The sequence below is a fragment of the Hemiscyllium ocellatum genome, chromosome 9, assembly GCF_020745735.1.
Source record: "Hemiscyllium ocellatum isolate sHemOce1 chromosome 9, sHemOce1.pat.X.cur, whole genome shotgun sequence".
Lineage (NCBI taxonomy): Eukaryota > Metazoa > Chordata > Chondrichthyes > Orectolobiformes > Hemiscylliidae > Hemiscyllium > Hemiscyllium ocellatum.
This window is the reverse complement of record NC_083409.1, coordinates 38,282,978-38,303,983: the sequence shown is the minus strand read 5'-3', so window position 1 is coordinate 38,303,983 and position 21,006 is coordinate 38,282,978. Positions and strand designations below refer to the sequence as shown.

At 38.3% G+C, this 21,006-nt stretch overlaps 1 protein-coding gene across 1 annotated transcript; it reads left to right on the top strand.

Annotated features, from left to right (window-relative positions):
• The first annotated feature begins 563 nt into the window (after positions 1-563).
• On the top strand, positions 564-20,312 carry plpp6 (phospholipid phosphatase 6). The gene is made up of 2 exons (XM_060830158.1): positions 564-1,116; positions 14,099-20,312. The coding sequence occupies exons 1-2, from the start codon at positions 651-653 to the stop codon at positions 14,470-14,472; spliced, it is 840 nt and encodes a 279-aa protein (XP_060686141.1). The 5' UTR covers positions 564-650; the 3' UTR covers positions 14,473-20,312.
• The last annotated feature ends 694 nt before the right edge of the window (positions 20,313-21,006 follow it).

Below are 21,006 nucleotides of genomic sequence, written 5' to 3'. Positions count from 1 at the left end.
GCAGTATATTCACATGTTGTTGCAGTTTATTCAATATGAGGACATGCAGCTTGGTGGCTGCAGTTCATTCAATGCGAGGACATGCAGATCTGCTGCTGCAGTCCATCCTCATGCAGGCCTGTTGCTTTAGTTCATTTAATAGCAATACATGCGGGTCGCCGGTTGAGGTATTCGTATGCAGGGCTGTTGCAGCAGTTCACTCAATACCAACATATGCGGTCGCTGCAGTTCACGCAATACATACACATGCGGGTCTACGGCTGCAGTGTATTCACATGCGGGGCTGGTTGCTGCAGTTTACCCAACACGAGCACGTGCCAGGACCGCACGTGCAACAGGCCGACGCAAGCACAGGTCTCCGGCGGCAGTTTATTCAGGTGCAGGGCTGATGCGGTACTGAGCAGGTAGATGCACCGGTGCGCGCGGTCGCAGTGCACTCAAATGGTTTTGCACGCTGGCGGTGCCCTTGCGGCCGCGTGCGGGTTACCGGGGTGATTTGATTGACGGGTAGCCGGCTCCGCCCCCTCCTCGAGCCGGACGACGGGCGCCTTGGCGACGGCGGTTGCCGAGGAGGAGGCTCCGCTCCTCCCCTGACGGTGCACTCGGCGGGGGGAGGAGGAGGAGGAGGAGGAGGAGGGAGGCCTGGAAAGATGCCGGCTCACTCCCCCAAATCCCGGAACCGGGAGCCGAAAGGTGGCGGCAGGCTGGAGTACCTGGTGGCGGGGAGGCCTCCGGGCCTCCTGCAGAGAGGGGCCAGCCCCGAGCCTCCGTCGCCTCGGCACCGGGCGGTGCAGCAGCTGGAGGCGGGGGCAGCGGGCTTCCGTCGGGACTCGGGCTCCGGCCTATACCCCTGCCCGCAGCCCGAGGAGGACTGCATGAAGCTGAACCCGTCGCTGCTCGGCATCGCCCTGCGCTCGCTGCTGGCCATCGACCTGTGGCTCTCCAAGCGCCTGGGGGTGTGCGCCACCGAGGACTCGGCCTGGGGCAGCGCCCGGCCCATCATGAAGCTGATCGAGGTGTCGGGCCACGGCATCCCCTGGATCGGGGGCACCTTGTACTGTCTGTGCAAGAGCGACAGCACCGCCGGACACGAAGTGCTGCTCAACCTGCTGCTGGGTGAGTGAGTGAGTGCAGTCTCCCATCCCTGACTGACCTTCCAGGCCCAGCAACCAGAGGGGGACACCCTTTCAACCCAGCTCCAGGGTGGGGGATTGAATCTCTCTCTCTCCAGCCCCTCCCCGCCCCCGGCAGGATTTGATCCGCCGGACTGTGATTTAGAGTTGGGAACAGGGCTACCGGGAACGTGGGCAGGGTTGAGGCTGGTTGGACGTCTTGCTTCCGAAGCTTCGACGGGACGAATGGCCTCTCCTCCAATGCTGCATGTTACCTGAACTTCCTACAGCAGTAGAGGTGACAGCGCTGAAGGCCATTAAGTCCGTCTTGCTTGCAAGGGCTATTCACCCAGTACCCTACTCCCTCACCGTTCACCAGTCACTTTAAATTAGTGTTCACTGATTTAGGGTCCTTCCACAAGCAGAAGTTGTTTCTCTTGAGGGCCTTTTTTTTCAGGATAACTCTTGATACTTTAGAGCAACATTTTTTCACCAGCCCTTTTTTCACCTCTCTGCCTCTTTCTTTCTCTCTCTCTTTCTGTAAACTGAGTCAGTTTTCTTTTGAAAGCTTCAATTGAAGCTGCTTCCGCCACACAACTAGGTGTTATATCCAAGTCCTAACCACTCCCCATGTTTAAAAAGGAAAGTACTTACTCGTTGCTGTTTCTTGTTTTGCCGTCACTTTAAATTGGTGTTCTCTGATTTGGGATAGTTCCACAAACAGAAATTGTTTCTCTTGAGGGCCTTTTCTTCAGGATGATGCTTGATACTTTCTTCAGAGCTACATTTTTTCACAGTCTTCTTTTCCATCCACTCATTTATTCCAATTATTAAATGACTCTGTTGCATCATAATATATTTGGCAAATATGTTGGAACTCTTCCAGACTGAGACTTACCTATGTAGAGAAAGGTGATGTACTTTATTTAGAACTCCAGCAGGCATTTGATAAGGTGCCATATCGAAGATTATTATGGAAACTAAAAGCTCATGATATAGGGATAGCATATTGAAGTGAATATAAATTTGGCTAGCTAACAAGAAGCAGAGATTAGGTATAATTTACTCCTTTTCAGATTAGTAAAATGTTAGAAGCGTTGCCACCAGACCTCAACTATTTACAATTTATTTAAATGGCATCAATGAAGGGACTTTATTATGACTGGTAAATTTGCTAACGTTACAAATATGGGTAGAAAAGTAAATTGTGAAGAGGACAAAAGGAGGCTACCAAAAGATATAGGTTGAGAGTGGCAAAGATGAGACAAACAAAGTACAATGTGGAAAATGTGAAATTGTCCATTTTGGCAGGAAGTTAAAGTATTATCGAAATGGTTAAAGATTGCAGAGCTCTGCAATGCAGAGTGACCACAAGAGATTAGTTTGCAGATACAACAAGTGATTAGGAAATACAGTAGAATATTATCATTTATCATGAGGAAAATTTAATACAAATTTAAGTTGTGTGGTTATGCATGGTATAGCTGAGGCCAGATCTGGCACACTGTGCAGTGTTAGTCAACTTATTTAAGGAAGAATGTAATTGTTTTGGAGGTCGTTCATAGGTTTACTAGACTAATACTTGAAATGGTGAGGTGGGAGGTAGCCTTATGGTTTAGAAAAGAAAGAGATGTCTTGATTGAAACATCCCAAGTGGTCTTATTTTGGTGAAAATGAAGAGAATGTTTCCTCTTATAGGAAAAGCTACAACTGTTAGGTCACTGTTTTAAAAAAAATATGGTGTAACGCATTTGAAACATTAGATGAAAGTTTTGCTCTGGTGGAAGCAGAGTTCTTGTTTTTTTTAGAAATAGAGGTATGTAGATTCTTGATAAACAAAGGAGGTGAATGTTAATCAGGGTTAGTGGGAATGTGGATTTGAGGTTACAATTTGAGCTGAATGGCCTGTTTCTGCTTCTAATTTGTATGTTGGCACGCATGGATCAACATTACGTTCTGTTTCTCTGTTGATTTTTAGGGGTAGATTTGCTGAGATGGATAAAATAGTACAAATACCAAAGATTGCATATGTGTGTTGTGTATTACAATATTTTCAGATCTTGGAACAATAAATAAGCATTTTTATTTATTATAAACCTCATTCAGTATCTTTTATGCTTTTAGTAACATAAGTAATTAAATGTCTACTAAATACAAAAATAATCCAATGTTTGAACTAATTTCCCAGGCATTACTATTTCTGTAACAAAGAATATAATTTGCAAAAAGCTTCCTAAACACTTTCATAAAATGTATGTTGGGTGCTGACTGGCATCCAGATAAACAACTTGCTGATTATCCACAGTTTTGCTCTCTGTCCTTCCACACATTTTAAAAACATCAAAACCCTCACTGTCTCTCCTATATGTTCCCTATGTGCAGTTTCCTCAGTATTTTGAAGTTGTGTGGTCACAAATTTCATTAAACGTGGTCAGTGGTGGATAAAGTTACATGATGTATAAAGATCTGCCCATTCATTCTTTTCACATTTTAAAGGCTGGGTAATGAAAAACAATGAGATACTGATGAAGTCATTGAAAAGTCCCAGTTAGGCAGTAAATTGATTTATTTTTTGAGAGTTTTGAACATGACTGTATATTCCAAATCTACATTCAGCTTCTAGAAATTTTAGACAATCAAGTTTGCTTAAAAATTTAGTTCACAAATCTATTTAAGTCAAATTGATAAAATTGATGCCAACACAGAATCAGTAGCCGTAATCTTTTAAGTTATGCAAGAATTACCAGCATTACATCTGTATGGTGGGTAGAAATAATGGTTCTGTTATTGGGCTAGTAATTGAGAGACCTAAGCAAATGATCCAGATCTTTCTATAGCAGTTGGGGAACTTAAATTCAATTAGCTAAATAAATGTGAAATAAAAAGCAAGTCACATTTATGCTGACCATGAAACCTCAGAAATGTCGTTAAAAATGCTTTGGTTCATTCACGCCCTTGAGGGAAGGAAATCTGCCATCCTTATCTTATGTCTTTTTGTGACTCAATCGCAATCTGGTTGACCCAGGTCCTGGACATGTTGACTTATCCCACCCAGTCAATTCTACAAGCCCTCATTAACATATGCTTTGTTCTATTTCTGTCACATAGATTCCAGTGAAACTTTTTGTGTAAGCTAGGAGTGCTATAAATAGATAAGTCGTTATTTGATCTGAATTGGAATCCATGTGCAATAACAATTACATGTTTAGACCACAGATTAGTCAGGTAATAACATAACATCATTATTCTCAGCCAATGTTCTAGACATTGCTAGCCCTTTGGGTATTTTGCATTCCACCAGAGTTGGCAGCACAGTGGATGAATGGTTGGGAGGGAGTGATCATCAGTATCTGCAATATTCATTCTGGACCCTTGAAGTCTTGAAGCATCATCTCAAAATTGTTCAAAACAACCTTCTCAATACCACCTAATGCTGTCCTTTATCTGATAATGCCTCCACGTTGAGCATCACTTCACGTCAATGAAGCACTGAGGGTAGCAAGGGCACATGCTACCCTCTGGGTGAGTGACTTCACCAGAATTGGTTTGTTTGCATCAAAACTGACTGACTGACTGAGATTGCCGAGTCCTTGAAGGAAATAGTTACAAGACTGGGCCAGCAATAGGCAGAAAGAGTACCAATGTGGCTTATCCTGACCACACTAGCTGTTGCAACATTGCCAATCTTACCAATACTGTCAGAGATAGAAATCAACATTGTTTGTCTTCACATAAGACTTCCTCTATCATGTGTGGGACTCCAAACGTGCTTAAATGTAATAGAATCAGAACAAATCTAGTCGCTCCAAATTGGGCATTCATGAATTTCTTGGGTCCGTGATCAGAAGAATTGTGTCCTGAGACAGTCTGTAACTTTGTGGCTTGGTATACTTCTTACTCTACCATTATTGTCATATCAAATAACAATAAAGGACTGCCTACATGTTGCACGGTGGACGTAATGTGATATTATTCAGAACTAAGATATTCCCATAATAAATGGGATCAAAGCTTTGCAATCCTACCAGATCCAGTGGTTAATGGTTTTGAATAATTAAACAGCTAACCAGAGGTGAAGGATCCAAAGACATTCCATCCTTCACAATGGCAGAATTTAGCATGAGTGTAAAAGACCAGCCTGAAGCATTTGCAGTCATCGTTAGCCATAAATGCTAAATGGATCATCTATCTCAGCCTCTTTTGAGTTTCCCAGCATCATAAAAGTCATTCTTCAACCAATTTAATTTACTCCATGACTGAGTGCAATGAGTGAAAGGTCATAGAACCTGACAACACCCTGTGCGGAGGACATGAGACAAGCTGTGTGGTGCAACTTTGGCATTTATGCTGTATAGAGGAAAATTGTACATGTTTGTGATGTCCATAAAAAAAATCCCAAAATTCACAATGGCCAATTATTGTCCCATTAATCTAATCTTAAAAATCACAAGGTGATATCAACAATGCCATTAAGTAACACTTAATGGCTAACAACCCTTCAATGATATTTTTTGGACTTAGCCAGGACTGTTCAGCTGTAGAATGCATTACAATCTTGGTTCATATGTAACGAGGAATGCCAGAGTGAGCAGGGTTGCCCTGGCATTTATCCATGCTTGATAACAAGGGGGGACGTTTAGGAAATTTTGAAATCACTGATTTGGAAACCTATTTGGCACAAGGGAAAAGTGATTGCTGCTGGAGGCCATTATATCACATCAGGAATTCTATATGTCAATATACAGGAAATCACCACATTAATACTGTGCCAACAAGAGCAGTTTAGAATCTGATTATTTTGCAGTGTCCCTGACTCCTGACTGCCCGTAATCCTTTACACCTCATACAAAGCACATATCTGGAGAGTGTTAGAATGCTCTCCACTTGTCTGGTTGAATGCATCTTCACCAGAACACCACCACCACTCAATCTTTAAGGATTTGTTCATATGCAGCACCAGATCACACTCTGCATTTCCTTTTAAATTATACCATATTATTTATTCCCCTCACAGAACATTGTACTGTTGCAATTTCAGTTGAAAATTGAGTAACTTTCCAAACTTGAACCAGCAGCTTATAAAATTTGGGACTTTGACTTGAACATTTACCAACCTTTTGCAATTCTTATCTGCCCTTTCCTGTACCACTTCAAGACACCCACAGTAACTTGACACTGCCTTAGATTTTAACCTACTGCCTTAGATGGCCTATTACATTTGAACCTTCTATGTAGGTGGGCAAGCAGATTACATGTGGCATCAGTATTTTACAAAGTGAAGTTTAAATTATCTTTTGAAATCTTGATGCCTGCTAATTCCAGTGTGCAGGCATCTTGGTCTTGTAAACATTTTGTAATCAGTCTGTTCAGCAATATTATTACACACTATGAAGCAGGTGGGATTTGAGCCCAAAGATCTGGCTCAGAGGTAGGGGCACTAAACCACCAAAAGAACTCTTTTGCTTAATTGCTGGCCACTTACTAAGAACTAAAAATGCAAAGAATTAGGTGCTGGAAATTTAAAGATTCTCAAGTAAATTTAGATCTCCTAATTTATGAGCTTCACACTGTAAAGTGCTAGAAGCCACTCGCTGGTATTTTAATACTTGTGTGAACGACTTTTAAATAATTGGTTTAACAACCAAACATTTGCAAAATATCAATTTCAAAGAGTTTAATTAAGGATTGAGCATTCCAACGTACCTCCATTCTTCAGATGCAGTAACAACAGACACAATAACCTTTTATTTAATAGTTGATACATTGTCAGAGGGTAACCACTTGAAGCAATATTTTCGATTATGAACACATGCTTCATCAGTTCTACCTTATGATCTGAACTGAGTAGAAGTGTTTTTATTTTACAAAAGGTATGCTTCATGGCTATTTATGTACTTATTGGTTTTAAAATGAAATGCATGTTGGTTGGATGTTTAATTCCACCTGCAACTCTTGGCACGTGTTGAAGATTACATCTCTAGTGTAAATTCTGTTTACTGTGTTTCACAGTTTTTGTATTAGCCCTATCAAACTGTTGCTAATATACATATTTGCACTTGTTAAGTTACAAAATAACTCCTGATGGCGCTGACTGTGTTCCTAGGGAGTGTTTTCATGAGTGCCAGCACTTCTCTGGTAATTTCGATATCTTTCATGTGTAAATTTAAACACTATTATTATCATGCTATTTTGGCTGTGATGGGCTTCCAAGTAAATCCTGAGCATGCTTTTTTTGCCACGCATTCACCCAATCCAGCAAATGTCACAATAAAAACATAAACAGGATCAAGGGTTGTCCGTTTGGCCCTTTGAGCTTTCTCTCAACATTTCAATATGATAATAGGTTATTGACCTCATCTACACACTTCCACTTTTGCCTACGATCCCTCAAAAACCTTCATATCCAAAATCTATCAACTTGGCTTGCAATGCACGCAACAACTGAACATCCACAGCTCTCTTGATGCAGCAAATTCTGAAAATTCACAATAGAATTTTCCAGTCATTAATGGCTGACCTCTTATTGTGAACCTCTGATTCCTTAGTTCTAGATTACCAAACCTGAGAAAATATCCTGTCAGCATCTAAGCTATAAAGCCTCCTAAGAATTTTCATGTTTCAATGATTGCTTCTACTTCTGAATGCCAAGGGATATACATTCTGTCTATTTAATATCTCCTTGTACAATCCCCTCATTCCAGGAGTCCACCCTGCTGCATTTGTTCAAAGCAGTTGCATTCTTCCTTCTATAAGGAGACAAAAACTGCAATGATTATTCCAGGTGTGGTCCCACCTTCACAAAGTAGAGCAAGCATTCCTTACTGCTATACTTCAACAGCCTTGCAATAAAGACCAACATATTATTTGCCTTCCTAATAGCATTGTGTCACAGCAAACAAACTTTGCTTCTGCCTTCTTTCTTTAAGAACTCCAAATTCCTCTGAAAACCAACTTGTAATAGTTTCTCACCATTTAAAATGAGTCTACTTTTATTATTTCTTACCAAATGGGTAATTTCACATTGAAATCTATCTGAAACTTTCTTAGTCACTCATAATCTTTTGATATTCTTTTGTAGTTGCTTTGCATTCTTTCACAATCTGTTTTCCCATCTAACAAATTTGAACACGTTACATTTGGTCCCCTTGTTTAAGTAATTTAATATAGTTTACAAGTAGCTAAAGCCAAATACTAATCTTTGTGGAACTTTGATAGTTGCAGCCTGCTAACCCAGAATATTATGTTTATTCTGTTTTTTTTTGTTTAAGTAGTCCAAAGTCAATGCTCATTTATTATCCCATATCCCAAGAGCCCTAATTGTGTGCACTAACTGCTTATGTAGAATGTTATCAAATCTTATTTTAATGTGCAGATATGGGTACATTGGTTGATTTTTATTTCTCCACTCCTTCCCGAAGAACATATGAAGAAAGAACAGGAATAAATCATTCAGCTGTTTTACCATTCAGTTAGGTTTGGCTGACCTAATTGTGGCATTCATTCTGTTGTCCTGATTGTGCCATAACATCTGACTCCCTTCTCAATCAAAAATCTGTCAAACACACTTGAATGCATTCAATGCCCCAGTTTCTACTATTCTTTCGAGAAGCAAATTCGAAAAACTGATGACCCACAGAAGAAATTTCTCCTTGTTGCCATCTTGAATGGGAAACCACTTAGTTTTAAACTGTGCTGCTTCTTTCTGTGCTAGTCCCATAAGGAAAACATCTCACACCATTCTGCCAGTCAAAGCCCATCAGAATTTTAAACATTTCAATACTATCCTCTCTCATCTTCTGAACTGCATGAGTTTTAATTGAGTTTCTCCTCCTAAGGTCTCAGGAATGAGCCCAGTGAACTAAGGTGTTGTAGGTAATTGGAGCGCTTTAATTGCTAACTTGGGTGAAATCGAAGTCAGTATAAATCTTGAAGTGAGCACAAGGTCTTCTGCTACTATAGTTTAGTACAACACTGAATCTTTCTTCACTCACTAAGCTATCAAGAAAGTATGTTTATTTCTACGTCGACTGAATTAAACTGAACCATTTGTTCGAATTGAATGACTTTATTTTTCATTTGGTATTGGTTTCACATGGTAACAAAAGGACAATGGAAATGTCATTCATTCATTTCACTTTGAAATTGGTTTTGATGCTGAGATTGCTACACTGATCTTAGACTTGCTTATTAGCTACAATATGAATTCAGTCAGTTAAGTGTGTAGATCACCCAATTTATGAGGCAAGGAAAATGGAGTCCAATTCTGCAGATAATTTGACAGAAGTTATATTTTTGAATCAACCTATACCTCTGGAGCAGGAGAGAAGTTATATGCATAGTATGCAAATTCAGTCAAATATGGATCAATTTGTTTTTATTGCAAAAATATACTTATAGATAAATGAATAAAAGTACATGGGAAGTGTCAAAACAGTTCTGGACAGTCTGCAGCGGAAAAAAAAATGACACGTTGGAATTTGACATTTCTCAGATCTACTCTGCATGTTGCAAAAACAACAGCATTTTGTAGCATGCCGGAGACTATTTACTTTCATTTTGAGGTAACGAATGGGTCTTGGAACTTAATGGTCCCTTGTTATACTTTGACAGAAAAACTTTAGATGATAAAAACTGAAAGAACTGCAGGTGCAACATCTGAAATCAGAAACAAAAGAGAAATTATTGGAAAAGCTCTAATTCTAGCAGTTTTTGAGAAGAATCATCTAATTTGACCCAAAACATTAACTCCGATTTGTTTTCCACAGACTTTTCCCCACAGTGCCTTGTAGCAGTTGCCATATGCTTTTATCTGTGTCTTTACACAGTCTGAACCTTTGTTTTTGGTCAGTAATCTTTGCATGTTAGAGTAAGTTTTATTTGTCGTAAACTAGTTATTCTTTGAAAGAAACTTGGTGGAATTGTTTTTAGTACAAAATTTAATATAATCTTAAGACCATAAACCTAAAATTAATTGGCGTATCACCATGCTGGTTAAACGTGTTATTGCCCAGTCCAGTTGTGGAACTGGAAAGTAACTGCACCCCTCCAGACTGTGCCTTAATAATGAAAGTATGAGACAGTAACAAATGCAAGTGAAACTGTACAGAGTACATACTTAGAATGTGGAACTTTGTCCTGAGAGGAATGAGGTATATGACTAGGGAGAAACTAGGTAAACATTGAAAAATAAAGGATGTTTATTTTAAGAAGATTTTAAGGAAATTTGCGTGTAGCATAAAAATTGATATGGACTGGTTGGGCTGACTGGCCTGTTTCTGTGGTGTAAACACTATAGTTTATATCCTTTCATAGAACGTGGCCATTTGTTCAGCACTACCAATTACATTAATGGGACAATTTGATTAAAATTCGTCTTTCTCATTGTCATGTTTTGGAATTTTTGACTATAGGTTTCATTTATAGAAATAATTTGGCTTTTGAGTTTTGTTTCTAAGAATTGTGTTTTAAGAGAAAGCAAATCATCTTAAGTTTAAAACAAGATGCCACAGGCACAGAATGCACAGATTATGATATCAAACAGTAATATTGTTTTCAGATCCCTCCAGGACAGTTTGAAAATTTGAATTCAGCTTTGGCAATAAGCTGGGATCATTTTTTTAAAGGAAAAGTGAGGACAAAAACATTGGATCATGGTCAGCGTTTGTATTATTTTTTGGGGGAAACTGACTCTTCATTCAGTGTAGCTTGTATGTAACTCTCAAACCACACTAATGCAGTTAGTGCTCCTGAACTTACCTGCTGAGCCACTCAAGTTAAGACAGCTGGAATAGGCAATAAATGTCAACCATACCAGTGATATCTCCATCCTAAAAAAATGATTGAGCTCATTCAGATTCATTTTAGCTGGCTGATCAAGTCGTGAGCAATTGCCTGTCTTCACAATTAATCCACCCATTTCTTCAGTACATATGGCATGCGGTGAAACTGCAAGTGACCCAGTAAATCAGTTATGGTTCCTTTAGATGGAAATGTCTGGTAACAGTAGAGCTAAACATCTTTGAGAATGTCTATTTATGAAATCATAATTCAGTCTATTCCTAGTTTATCATGATTCCCAATGATCTCAAACTTGGCACATTCAATTCGAGAACAGCAGATGTTTTCTCACAAAACCGAGCCTTACTTGAGAAGGAATAGAAAGGAAATCAGGTCTACCTGCAAATATACCCATTTTATTGATATTTCTACTGGTAAATTACTAGCAGAGTGGAAACTGAATCCCACCCCTGCATTCTCAGTACTGAACAGGAAAATCTGGTGATGTAAAGTCTCAACAAAAAAAGACAACATAGGAATTTGGACTCAACATGGGAGTTTGAACACAAGACGGCTCCTGAGCTTGAGTGTGGCATCACCTGGTGGCTAACCTGCTTTTTCACTTAACCCCAATCCCTAGAGAATTTTATCTTTTGTTTTAAGCACATTTTGTTTTTAAAAAAAGTGTTTTCTAAGTAAAATCTAATTGGTTACGAAGTACTACCAAGAGAACTATTTTTCGCAAAGAATTACACCAACCTTTCCATCTGAGGATCCACAAGGTTGTATAAGACTTTGCAGGAGATCTAGCACTTGGGCAGGATGTAGGGAATCTCACTGCACACTTGACCTTTTTGATATCCTGATGAAAAGGACTTTATAATTGCCAAGTGGAAAACCCCTTGGTTAGATTTTGTACTCAAACAGATTTTCCTTGTAAAGCATTTTTTTTCAGAAAAAGTGTTTGAAACAAAAAGACAATTCCCAAATGGAAAGAGGTTAATTGACAGATCAGCCACCGTGTAGCTTTTCAAATACATCAAATATTTTTTGCTTACATTTGTAATTTGTGTATTTGCTCATTTATTAGGCTTTAGTAAGACAAAACCAAGGTGTTCAGCATCGCTGGCACAAGTTATTTTGTTGTCTCTCTCAAACTTCATCTTTTCTTTTATGATAGTATGTTTAAAGCTCGCTAGGTGAACAAGAATTGATTCCTGAAGTGAGGGTGCTGCCTTCTGACTGAGTACACTAGCCCTATGTTGACCAGAATTTAGACCTAGAGTGATTGAATTGAACTATGTAATTCTTAAAGGGCTTAATAGTGTAAGTGCTGAGATGTTTATCCTTGCTCGGGAGTCTAGAATGAGGGGTCACAGTCTGAGAATAACGCATCAGCAATTTAGGACTGACATAATGAAAAATTTCTTCACCAAAGAATTGTGTGTTTGCAGTGCTATGGGTGCTTCATAACTGAGTAAACTCAATACCTATAAGTGCAAACGTTGATTTTTAGACAAGTAAAATAAACCAAAAAGGTGGGACAATGTCATTTTAATGAACCCTAGGCAGTCTCTCCATGCTATGCTTTACTTCTCGCATGGTTTTTGAAGAAACAAATATTCTGTTTCTGCTTTGAACTAAAATAAGGTAATTTTGTAATTCAGTGTCATGCTTTAGACAAATCTGCAATGTGTTGTATATTTAATCATTAACCAAAACACCTTTTAAGATGAATAACCTGTCCTAACTATTTGTCAGAGAAACACGTAAAGAGAGGCATAGTTTTTGGCTTGTCCATTCAAGAGTAATTGAAATTTTAAATTTATGATGAATTTTAATTATTACCAAGCAACCACACATACAGTAAACATGTTATTTTACAAATGGTGGAGAATTATTCATTCCAATTTTAATTTTGGCAGATCCTTTCAAGAATATATTTTTGCAATTTTTGTTTCAAATCTCTCAATCCCATTCATCTATCTCCACACTTCATATTTTTTGAAAGTTATTTTGCATTAAATTAAGTGTTTTAAAACTTACTGTTTTAGACTTTATGGCTCACTCAAAATTCTTCAGTCTGATTGGTTGAGACAAATCATTGAGTAAAAAATGAGGTCTGCAGATGCTGGAGATCACAGTTGAAAATGTGTTGCTGGTTAAAGCACAGCAGGTCAGGCAGCATCCAAGGAATAGGAAATTCGACGTTTTGGATGAAGGGCTTATGCCCGAAACGTCGAATTTCCTATTCCTTGGATGCTGCCTGACCTGCTGTGCTTTAACCAGCAACACATTTTCAACTGAGGCAAATCATTACCTGTTTTATTCACTCAGGAATTCTGTGGACAAATATAATGAGAACAGCATGTGGCGTCCATTTGTTGCTCATACAAAATCTGGGCATGTAACTTGCTTAAGTGAGCAACAAGCAAAGCCACGGATGATCAATTGGTAGAGAAATAAAAGAAAAACAGACACTTTCCTTGCCAGTCTTGGCAGGATAGTTATCTATTTGAGCACTTCTTTAGGAAATATTTGAAATTGTACATTTTCTAGTCCTAATGTGTGAAATAGATTAAATAAGATTTTTATTTGCATCTAAGCACCTGTGCTTGCAGATTGTTGCTGCATATATAAATGATTTGGCCCAACAACTCTGTTTTCCAAATCCTGGTATTTAAGTACATACGCTAATGTCATGCAATTTTGCTTTAAAAGTAGCAAATCATGTTTTTTTATATGTAAGTTTAATTTTTTGCCTCGCTCAAACTGGAATCTTAAGGTCTCTTGAAAGCCCCTGTATCATTAAGTCACCTTAGCTTTTTAAGAAAAAAAATTCCACAGTGAATAGTTCCAAAATAAATGTTTTCGGTCAATGTTTCTCCCATAGCTTGTTTTACAATTCCAAAGGAATAAATTCAGACCTCTGCATTATCAAGGGTTTGTTCTGTGATTTGAAGAATGCCTTGACATGTGCGACTCACAAGTCAACTGTGTCCCCACTGTGCAGGAGACGAGCGCCAGCTGTACAGTTAAGTTCTGGTTTAATTACAAAGGTCTTTCTCAAAATTGCATACACCAATATTTCTGTTTCCTACCCATAGGCAGAGAGGTCAGTAATTCATGCCTGCCAAACAGTTAGATGTGATGTGGAGACCATGTTGCCCATTGATATTGTATAATGATTTGTTTGTTTCTTTGTTTAGCTTTGATCCTGGATCTAATCCTGGTAGGTATTGTCAAGTCACTGGTCCGCAGGCGTCGACCTTCACATAACAAGATGGACATGTTTGCTACCTTCTCTGTGGACCGATACTCATTCCCGTCAGGCCATGCAACCAGAGCAGCATTGGGAGGTCGATTCTTCCTCAATCACTTGGTTTTAGCCATTCCGCTGCGCATTCTGATTGTGCTATGGGTTTGTATCGTGGGACTGTCACGAGTGATGCTGGGAAGACATAACGTGACTGATGTTGTTTGTGGATTTATCATGGGGTATCTGCAATATAGCCTGGTGGAGTATATGTGGTTGTCACCCAGTAACCTGCAGACATTTCTGAGATTATGCGGACTTAAATAATTAAGTGTAGATTTTTTTTGTGCAGTCTGTATCTGTTCCAACTTATTATTGTTCTGTATACCTAACATTGTAAATTGATAGTGCACAATTATTTGATTTTATATTCTGACCTTTACTTTAACATTGTATCTTGTTTAGCTAATGTTCAAAACTCCAAAACAATGTCTAATACAGTAAAATTATAATAAGTCAAATTGCAGGGGAATTCACCTACAATAGCACAATTAACAGAGCTTCAACATAGTTAAGACTAAGCACCTGTGTAATACAATTTGTTGACAGACACGCTCTATCAAAACAAAACCAAATGAAAACACTTAATGCAGAAAATATGTGACAAATGACTTTACTTTCAAATTTGTTCTCACCTTACAATGGCTGGACCTTATACAGTAAAGGCTATTGAAAATGTTGAATGTTAGCTTTGTTTAAAAAAAAACTTTGTTTTGCTTAAAATGCTACCTTTGGAAGTGCCCTGTGTTGGTAGTGCAGTCAAATGTATTTTGTGTTTTAATGCATAGTGTGAAGTCTGGAGCATTTCTGCAGTCTCTGTGCTTGTTTGCTCAATAATATGGGTGAGACTATTTTGCAGCCATTCCCATGATATTGTGCTCTCATGTGGCCTAATTTGCTCCAATTGATTGACATAGTTGTACGAGAATTGTGCACAAGGTCAGTGGTTCCAGAGTTACCAGTCCAGAAGTTTAGCTTACCACTGGTATTCATTTATTGGAATTTCTATTTTGCATTGGAAACACCTGATAATTACACCAGAGTTTTGTGTTATCAGAATTTGACTCATTGTGATTTCACTGGATTTTATTTTGCTTACTTCACAATTCTTTTATTTTTAGCTGGAAAGAAACAGGTTGAGATGAGTATTTCCATTCCTTGTCAAGTGTTGAGGTACCACCATGGTATAAGACAAATGCATTTTCCAAGCTTCTGTTTTGGGGATGTCAATACTAAAGAGCATCTTTACTACTAGCCCAGATGTGGAGATGCTGGTGTTGGGTTCAGGTGGACAAAGCAAAAGTCTGACACCAGATTATAATCCCAACAGATTTATTTAAAATCACAAGATTTTGGAGCTCTGCTCCTTTGTCAGGTGAAGTGGAGGAATACACCCAGGCACAGAATATATGGGCAGGGAGATAATGACAAGGTATTTCCAAATAGTTAAGAATATCAATGGACAAGTAAAAATTGTGACTAAAGTGTCCACAGACTGAGTAACAAGTCTTTGCTGGTAATCAAGAGTAGAGTGTGTGGTGCCTGGGAAAGCACAGCAGGTCAGGCAGTATCTGAGGAGCAGGAGAATCGACATTTTTGGTATATGCCCATCATCAGGAATGAGGCTTGTGGGCCAGGGAGGCTGAGAGATAAATGGGAGGGGGTGGGGCTTGGTGGGAGGGAGCTGGGAATGGGAAAGTAATCAAGAGTCAAGAGTGTGGTGGTGGAAAAGCACAGCAGGTCAGGCAGCATCTGAGGAGCAGGAAAATTGATATTTCCAGCATAAGCCCTTCATTAGTCACACGACAAGGATCTAACAAAAGTAACAAGTTCTCTATGGTACAATGAATTATGGCCTCCTAGGATATAAATGGGAAATCAGACATGTATTTCAAAACAGTTTTTCTGATGTATATTCTTCTCCACAGGAGCATGGGTAGTTGGAGGAAAGAAACCCCTCTCGCCAGTTCCAAATTATCGCCAAATTTTAGCCAGGTCTGAGGCAAAACCAGCCTTGCCGTTGAATTGTATGCTAACCAGGAACTTGATTAAAATGCAGGCTGAGGTTTTTTGCAATTCATGAATAGTAAATAGGAAATATTCAGTAAGCTCCCCTTGCATTAATATACTTTTTAAATAGATCCTGATCATTCCTTGACAGAATTCATCAAGCTCATGAGAAATTTTCATTTTTTTTTTCCCTTTTTTAAGTGATATTCAGGTAAAATTGGAAAGCAATATCTTTCTCTCTGTCAGATTTGGTCAGTCAGAGATGTGAGCTAGTACTTATGTTGTTTTTTACAGGATTATGTGGATCATGTCTTTTTTGTTTCCCTGCAGTTCTAACTGTTTCACCTATTGTGCATAAATGCCAACCTAGCGAAGTGAAGAACATCTGCACCCTGATGTGCTTGCAGTTTTTATCTGCTACCTGCCTTATCTTTTTCAACTATTTGCTCCTTTATAAGTTTTTTTGGGACTACAGCTCTTTCTCGGTTTTGTTTGTTCTCTCATCCTGTTTTTCTTTCACTGTTGGTTTGTCTACTGGCAGTACTTGATTTGTCTATCTGTACGTCAGCTGTACTCTCACTGTCACATTTTTTCTGTCACTAGTAACACTCCCCTGCTAAGTCCATGGGCCGCATTTGCCTTGCAGGGACTTCTTGCAATAATTCTGTTTGAAGCCTCACCAACTGCACAAGGCAATCACTGGATCTATTTGAGTAGGGTTTTGTGGGCAGTTGTCCAGACTTACATCATCATCTCTGGCTCTCTGTCGAGTGCTCCTGTGTTCATCCACCCCTTTATGCATATATTCTCTTTGGATTATTTTCTCTTGCCAACCATCAGGGAACACTGATGGCAAGTAAAGCTGTTGCAGTGGACTACTGTACACAACTCACTGTTTCTATCATAAGAAGAAAGTGCTATAAAAAGATGTTTAAGCAAGCACTTTAGCTGAATTTGTTGCATTTACAACAGGAAATCTGGGATAGTTCCACTTTTGAAAACAAAAACACTAACAGACAGTTCACTGCTGGTGCTTTCCTCATTTGTAGACTAATTGCTGCTATGAGCTATGACCTCCATTTGTGTTTCATGACCAAGAGGATGGCAGAGGGCAATCCAGATAAACTTTGAATGTTTTGTTTTCTTTACATTCTTATTTTTGTTATAGCCAAGTGAGGTGGCGAAAGAAAGCATTTTGACTCAGAATCCCTTTTATTTTCATCTTTCCCTAAGCGCCAGGTTTTCATATCAGTAAAAGAAACTTTTCCATTCAACAGTTCAGATATTTTATTGCTCACCTCGGGAACAAGTGGGACTTGAACCCAGGCCTCTTGGCTCTACCAGTGTACAGGAGCCTGTTTCATCACAGTAAAGCTTACTTTTGCAGGCATGGTTTACCCAGTTATGTTTAACCAAACTGTAATATAACTTGTATAAAAGAATACATTTTTGCAACCCCCCTTTTCGTTCCTTCTAACTGTTCACTCCCTCACTGCTCCACCACCAAAAACAGAACTGTTTCTTTCTGTGAATGAGTTTGTGTACATATTCGATTTTTTTAAAAACATTTCAAGTATTGTCTCTGTTCTCTTCCAATAAAGGCAGAAAGCCTTCAATCCAGTGCCTTTTCTCTGACAGCTACTGACATGATGGGGAGTACTGAACACAACTTAGTGTGCTATAAAAAGATCAGCTTATTTGACCATCAGTTTCAAAGCATGTCAGAGCTTCACTGACAACAATATTTGGGTTGTGTAACTATTCCACAAAATGCGTTTCCCCTTCCAGAAACACTCATTGAGAACAATTCCTACATGTTGTGACTTTCTACAACATTCCAGAAGCCATTTCCCCAATGTAAATAGATGTTCAAGACCTCATTTTGTGTGTCTGTATAATGTAGATGTGGTGTTTTAAATGTGGTAATGTTTGTATAGTTGCCTTGTGTTGTCCATTCAGTGGTGTTATCTATTAGTTTGTTTGAGTGTTGTATGCTGCTTCTGCAGAGTTTCTATAAAAGTCTCAAAGCACCTAAGATCATGATTGATTTCGCTGCCCCCTCCCCTCCAAATCACCATTGCAGCTTGCTGCGATCTTTAATGTTTTATTGTGGGTTTATAAATTTTCAATTTACACTTTGTATTAGATTTACCAGATATTAAGGAAACTGTTGCCTCTTCATCTGCGTGCATTGTTATAAAATTAAATAAATGGTTTATTTTAAGACACACTAATTTAGACCAGTTTTGTTGAAGCCAACTGGGTTTTACATCAAAACTTAAAATATGAATCGCACCAGCAGAGTATATATGTGAAAATGCTTCACACTTTGAAATAGTCATTGATCTATCACATTCAAGACAAGATTTTGCTTCAGCTACAGTACATTCAGTGTAAATAAACTATCCTTTTATATTTATGATCTTCAATATGGCAGCTAAGGTATCAATAATAGTTGCTTGAATAATATGTTGTGATATTAGAACTGAGAAACTTAATGCATATAACTTAAATCCTTCTCTTACCTTAAGAACTACAATGTCATAGACCTAATCATTGTGGTGTGGAATTGTATTTCAATGTGTTTGTGTGTACATTTGTGGTTAATATGAAATATTTGTGAATTACGATAAATGTGTTTGGGAACATTGCCATTGTGAATGTTTGTAACTTTGGCAGAACAATATCTGTTACACCTGTGTTGTAATGCAAGTTAGTTCAGGATTTTTTTTTAAAACAAACTTCCTTTGCATAACCATTGCAATTCTCAGAATTAGAATGCAATTAAAGAGTGACCCCTGCTAACCCAATTTAGCAGAATTGTTCTTGAGCAATTTTATTGCTTGCTATAAATAACTGACTCTATAGTTGTTTGCTAGTTTTGCAAAAACAATTGAGAAGCATCAATTCTTTTCATATACTAGGGCTGCTATATTTAATCAGTGCCTGAGAGAGTCAGACTCAACCATTACAGTTTTCGATATCCATCAACTCTGACCATGCCTCTGAATCAGACATGTTTTCATGCTTAGCTTAATAATAGATTCTAGAGTATTTTAGGCCCCGAATGGAGTAGTTTCTTCCTTTTTAACTGAAGCAAATACAAATATTAGGGCACTATAGCTACCATTGGTCAATAGTATGACAGTATAAATTGTTATATTAATTCCAGTTCAGAAAGACTTCATTTACAACTTTTTAATAAAGTTAATCACCTTGGTTAGCTTCATTTTTCCTTTCCTCTTTGCTTTTCCAAGTTTTTTTATTTATTTTAACTTTGATCCTATTCTGGACCTCTCATTGATTTTAAAATATCTTCCAGTTCTCTTTCCCTCCTCCAGCCTATGTTCCATTCAAATGCATCCGTCTTTGATCAAAAACAGCTCTACGAAGCAACTTTTTAACATCATTTGGATCACCTGTGCAGTGAAACTTGTACTTTTTGGTGTGTGATACGCACTTTTTAATTTTACACTAAGTAAAATCTGTTCAATGCAAAATCAATGATTCCTGATGGGATTCGGGCAAGTGTTTAGCCGCCTTGCCCATCTCCTTTGATGTCCTGGCTAATGTACTGCATGTTTTGAATGCATATTGGATGATATTGACTGAGTGCATTTGAAGATCATATCTGAGTAGAAAGTGCTTTAAAATGTGATTTAATAAATGCAAAAGTGCCACAAAGATGGTTGCAGTAAAGAATTTTTTACACAATTGTTCTGGATTTAGGAATCTCATTATTTGCTTGATTACCATGCAGCAAATGGTCTGTCACAAATGTCTGTTTGCCACTTCTAATTAATAAGCCATGTCTCAGCGATTTCAGGCGATGTATTTGCTTTGAAAAGCTGCCATAGATTACTGTTTCTTTGATAAATTTTAAAAAAGGTATTGCAAATATTAAGTAAAGATAAAAGGTTTTTCTTACATTTAGACATCCAAAAAGAAAATTTTAACTCATTTGTTCCTGGTCTTCCTAGGTAAAGGTAATTAATGTGTCTGTTATACCTACAAGAAGAGGTCTGATATGCTAAAATAAATTGCTGTGTAAAATATAAATAACCTGATTACAGATGTGCATTTTAAATATTTTGTTCCTCCTAAATGATTTTCTACAATAAAAATCATGTGTGAACTTTGTTTATTTTGTTGTTTCTGTTCAATTTGAGCTTTGTTATTTGGGCAAAGCACTCACAAATGGCACCAATGTATATCTGTTGTATCAATTTATTTCTATAATTTGTTTTTGCTTTTCCTTTCGACTGTAACTCAGTGGATCCACATGGTTTAATTCACATGTAAATTGATTCACAGAGGTGTCTAATTTAGCAACTTACCATCTACAATATTCAAAACCTCACTTGCTATCAAGATACCAGTTAGTCAAACCGTTAACCATATGTGAAGCATAAAATGACAACTATTTATAGCTCATGTATTAGATTATTTAAATATTTTGTTTATTACACCATACAAGATTGCAACTTTGATTTATTTCATAGATAGAGTGATCAGTGGTGATGTGGAAGCGTACAATTGGGAAAGGTCTCCAGTTTGATTCCAAGGAGGTCTTGAAATGCATAAAAGTGGATAGATCCCTAGGATCTGATCAGATGTACCCTAGAACTCTGAGGGGAGATAGGGAATTGATTGCTGTGCCCCTTGCTGACATGTGTCATTGACAGTCACAGGTGAGGTGTCGAAGACTGGATGTTGGCTAACATGGTACCACTATTGAAGAAACGTAGTAAGGAAAAGCCAGGGGAGCTATGGACCAGTGAGCCTGACAGC